This window comes from Mus pahari, unplaced genomic scaffold (assembly GCF_900095145.1).
Source record: "Mus pahari unplaced genomic scaffold, PAHARI_EIJ_v1.1 scaffold_11730_1, whole genome shotgun sequence".
Taxonomy (NCBI): domain Eukaryota; kingdom Metazoa; phylum Chordata; class Mammalia; order Rodentia; family Muridae; genus Mus; species Mus pahari.
In genome coordinates this window covers 9,684-11,872 of record NW_018393693.1, presented here as the reverse complement: position 1 = coordinate 11,872, position 2,189 = coordinate 9,684, and the positions used below count along the sequence as shown (strand labels likewise).

General features: G+C 35.8%; 1 protein-coding gene across 1 annotated transcript; it reads left to right on the top strand.

Moving 5' to 3' along the window:
* The first annotated feature begins 937 nt into the window (after positions 1–937).
* On the top strand, positions 938–1,885 carry LOC110315667 (olfactory receptor 5B12-like). The gene has a single exon (XM_021189671.1). The coding sequence runs from the start codon at positions 941–943 to the stop codon at positions 1,883–1,885; it is 945 nt and encodes a 314-aa protein (XP_021045330.1). The 5' UTR covers positions 938–940.
* Positions 1,886–2,189: the final 304 nt, after the last annotated feature.

Below are 2,189 nucleotides of genomic sequence, written 5' to 3'. Positions count from 1 at the left end.
TTAAACAGATATGTGAAGATTTTTACAAGACATGCAGAAAGTATAGTTCAATAAAAACAAAAAATTGGCCTCCCCGTTTTATTTTGCCTTATGAGATTATTATTTTTCTTTGGGTCCTTTTTCTAGCTCCTTCATTAGGTATCCTGTGCTCTGTCCAATGGATGGCTGTGAGCATTCATTTCTGTATTTGTCAGGCACTGGCAGAGCCTCTCAGGAGACAGCTATATCAAGCTCCTGGCAGCAAGTTCTTGTTGACATCCACAATAGTGTCTAGTTTTTAAAGTTGATCCAGTTTGTGCTGTCATGTCTTTGGTACTATGAATGAAGGCTTTCTAGATTTGATGCTTACTGTAGAGGAAGAATTTGATTAGATATACAAATCTACATTGTTACAAGTTTATTGTTGCCTGTTAACTTGGGTGACTATTGAAATACGGATAATTATATCAACAGATTCCAAAGAAGCCAAAGTCTATGAAGGCTAGTCATTGGGGCTGATCATCAATATAGTTAAGTCCTTAAGTGTTCAATTGCATTATCGCACAACCAAAATATGAACTATGGTTTGTATTTCTAATAGACAGATCTCCTAGGATAATGATGTTAAGTGCTCAAGGATACAAAGGTTAGGACAGTTCCATTATAATACTAATATTTTAAAGTAAATCTTAACACTAATTTCAGCTATAATAGCAACGGTAATGGAAGTGTAACCCACAGTCATGTTAACACTTGTCTTATCAAATAAGATCATTACTCATCTGTATCGCTTCCATTTGAATCAACTGCCTTCAGTTCCCCAGGATGCATTTAATCATCTTATATATACAGTGTTCTTCACAAGAAAAAATGGTTAAAGTTTAGAATTCCATTGATATTCAAATAGCATATTTCTTTATTTATTCTAGGATCTTCTCATGATAATTGCCAAATAACTTTGATGGAGAATATTTCAGAGGTTACTGAATTTATTCTTGTAGGCTTGACAGATGCCCCAGAGCTTCAGATTCCTTTGTTTATTACCTTCACTCTCATTTATTTGATCGCACTGTTTGGGAATCTTGGGATGATCATGCTGATTCTGCTGGACTCCAGACTCCATACTCCCATGTACTTTTTCCTCTGTAGCCTCTCCCTGGCAGACTGTGTTTATGCTTCAGCAATCACCCCCAAAGTGATGGAAGGGTTTCTCACAGGAAATAAGATAATATCCTACAATGCATGTGCTGCCCAGATGTTCTTCGTTGTCGCCTTCATTGCTATTGAAAGTTTAATCCTTGCCTCAATGGCCTATGACCGTCATGCAGCTGTGTGCAAACCCCTGCACTATACTACCATCATGACAAGTACCACCTGTATTCTAATTGTCACCTGCTGCTACATGTGTGGGATCTTGCAATCTTCTGTCCATGTTGCTCTTGCATTTTGTCTTTCTTTCTGTCATTCCAATGTGATTAATCACTTTTTCTGTGACATTCCACCACTGCTGGACATTTCTTGTTCTGATACCTACACAAATGAGATTACAGTCCTTGTCTTGGGTACTTTGGACGGTATTTTCACTCTCTTGGTTATCTTAAACACTTACCTGCTTATTTTCATTGCTATCCTGAGGATGCGTTCAGCTGAAGCACAGAGGAAGGCCTTCTCTACCTGTGCATCTCATCTTATCACTGTATCCATCTTCTTTGGGTCAACCATGTTCATGTATTTACAGCCCAGTTCTAATCATTCCATGGACACAGACAAAATTGCATCTGTGTTTTACACTATGGTCATTCCTATGCTGAACCCTGTAGTATACAGTTTAAGGAACAAGGAGGTAAAAAATGCATTTAAGAAAGTTGCTGGAAAATTAATGTCTTCACTTCAGTTAATCAATTAATTCCAAAGTATTTTTAAAGCATATGAAACACTGGGTCTTTAGTTTTGATGAATAGTCTATTTGTAAATATTATTTATCAATGATTTCATTCAACTGTTCTTTTTCATGAGAGCTCTGTCTTCATGCATTGAGAATATGATAAATTTATTGTGAATTTTAATTGTATCATGCTCAAAATATGATGTCAATTTAACACTTAAATAAAGATTATAATGTTTTGAGTTCACATGCAACATTACTTCATAATTTTTTGTTAAATCTGCTTTGTAAGTCAATTTAATGTGTGCATGATAACTGTTATACT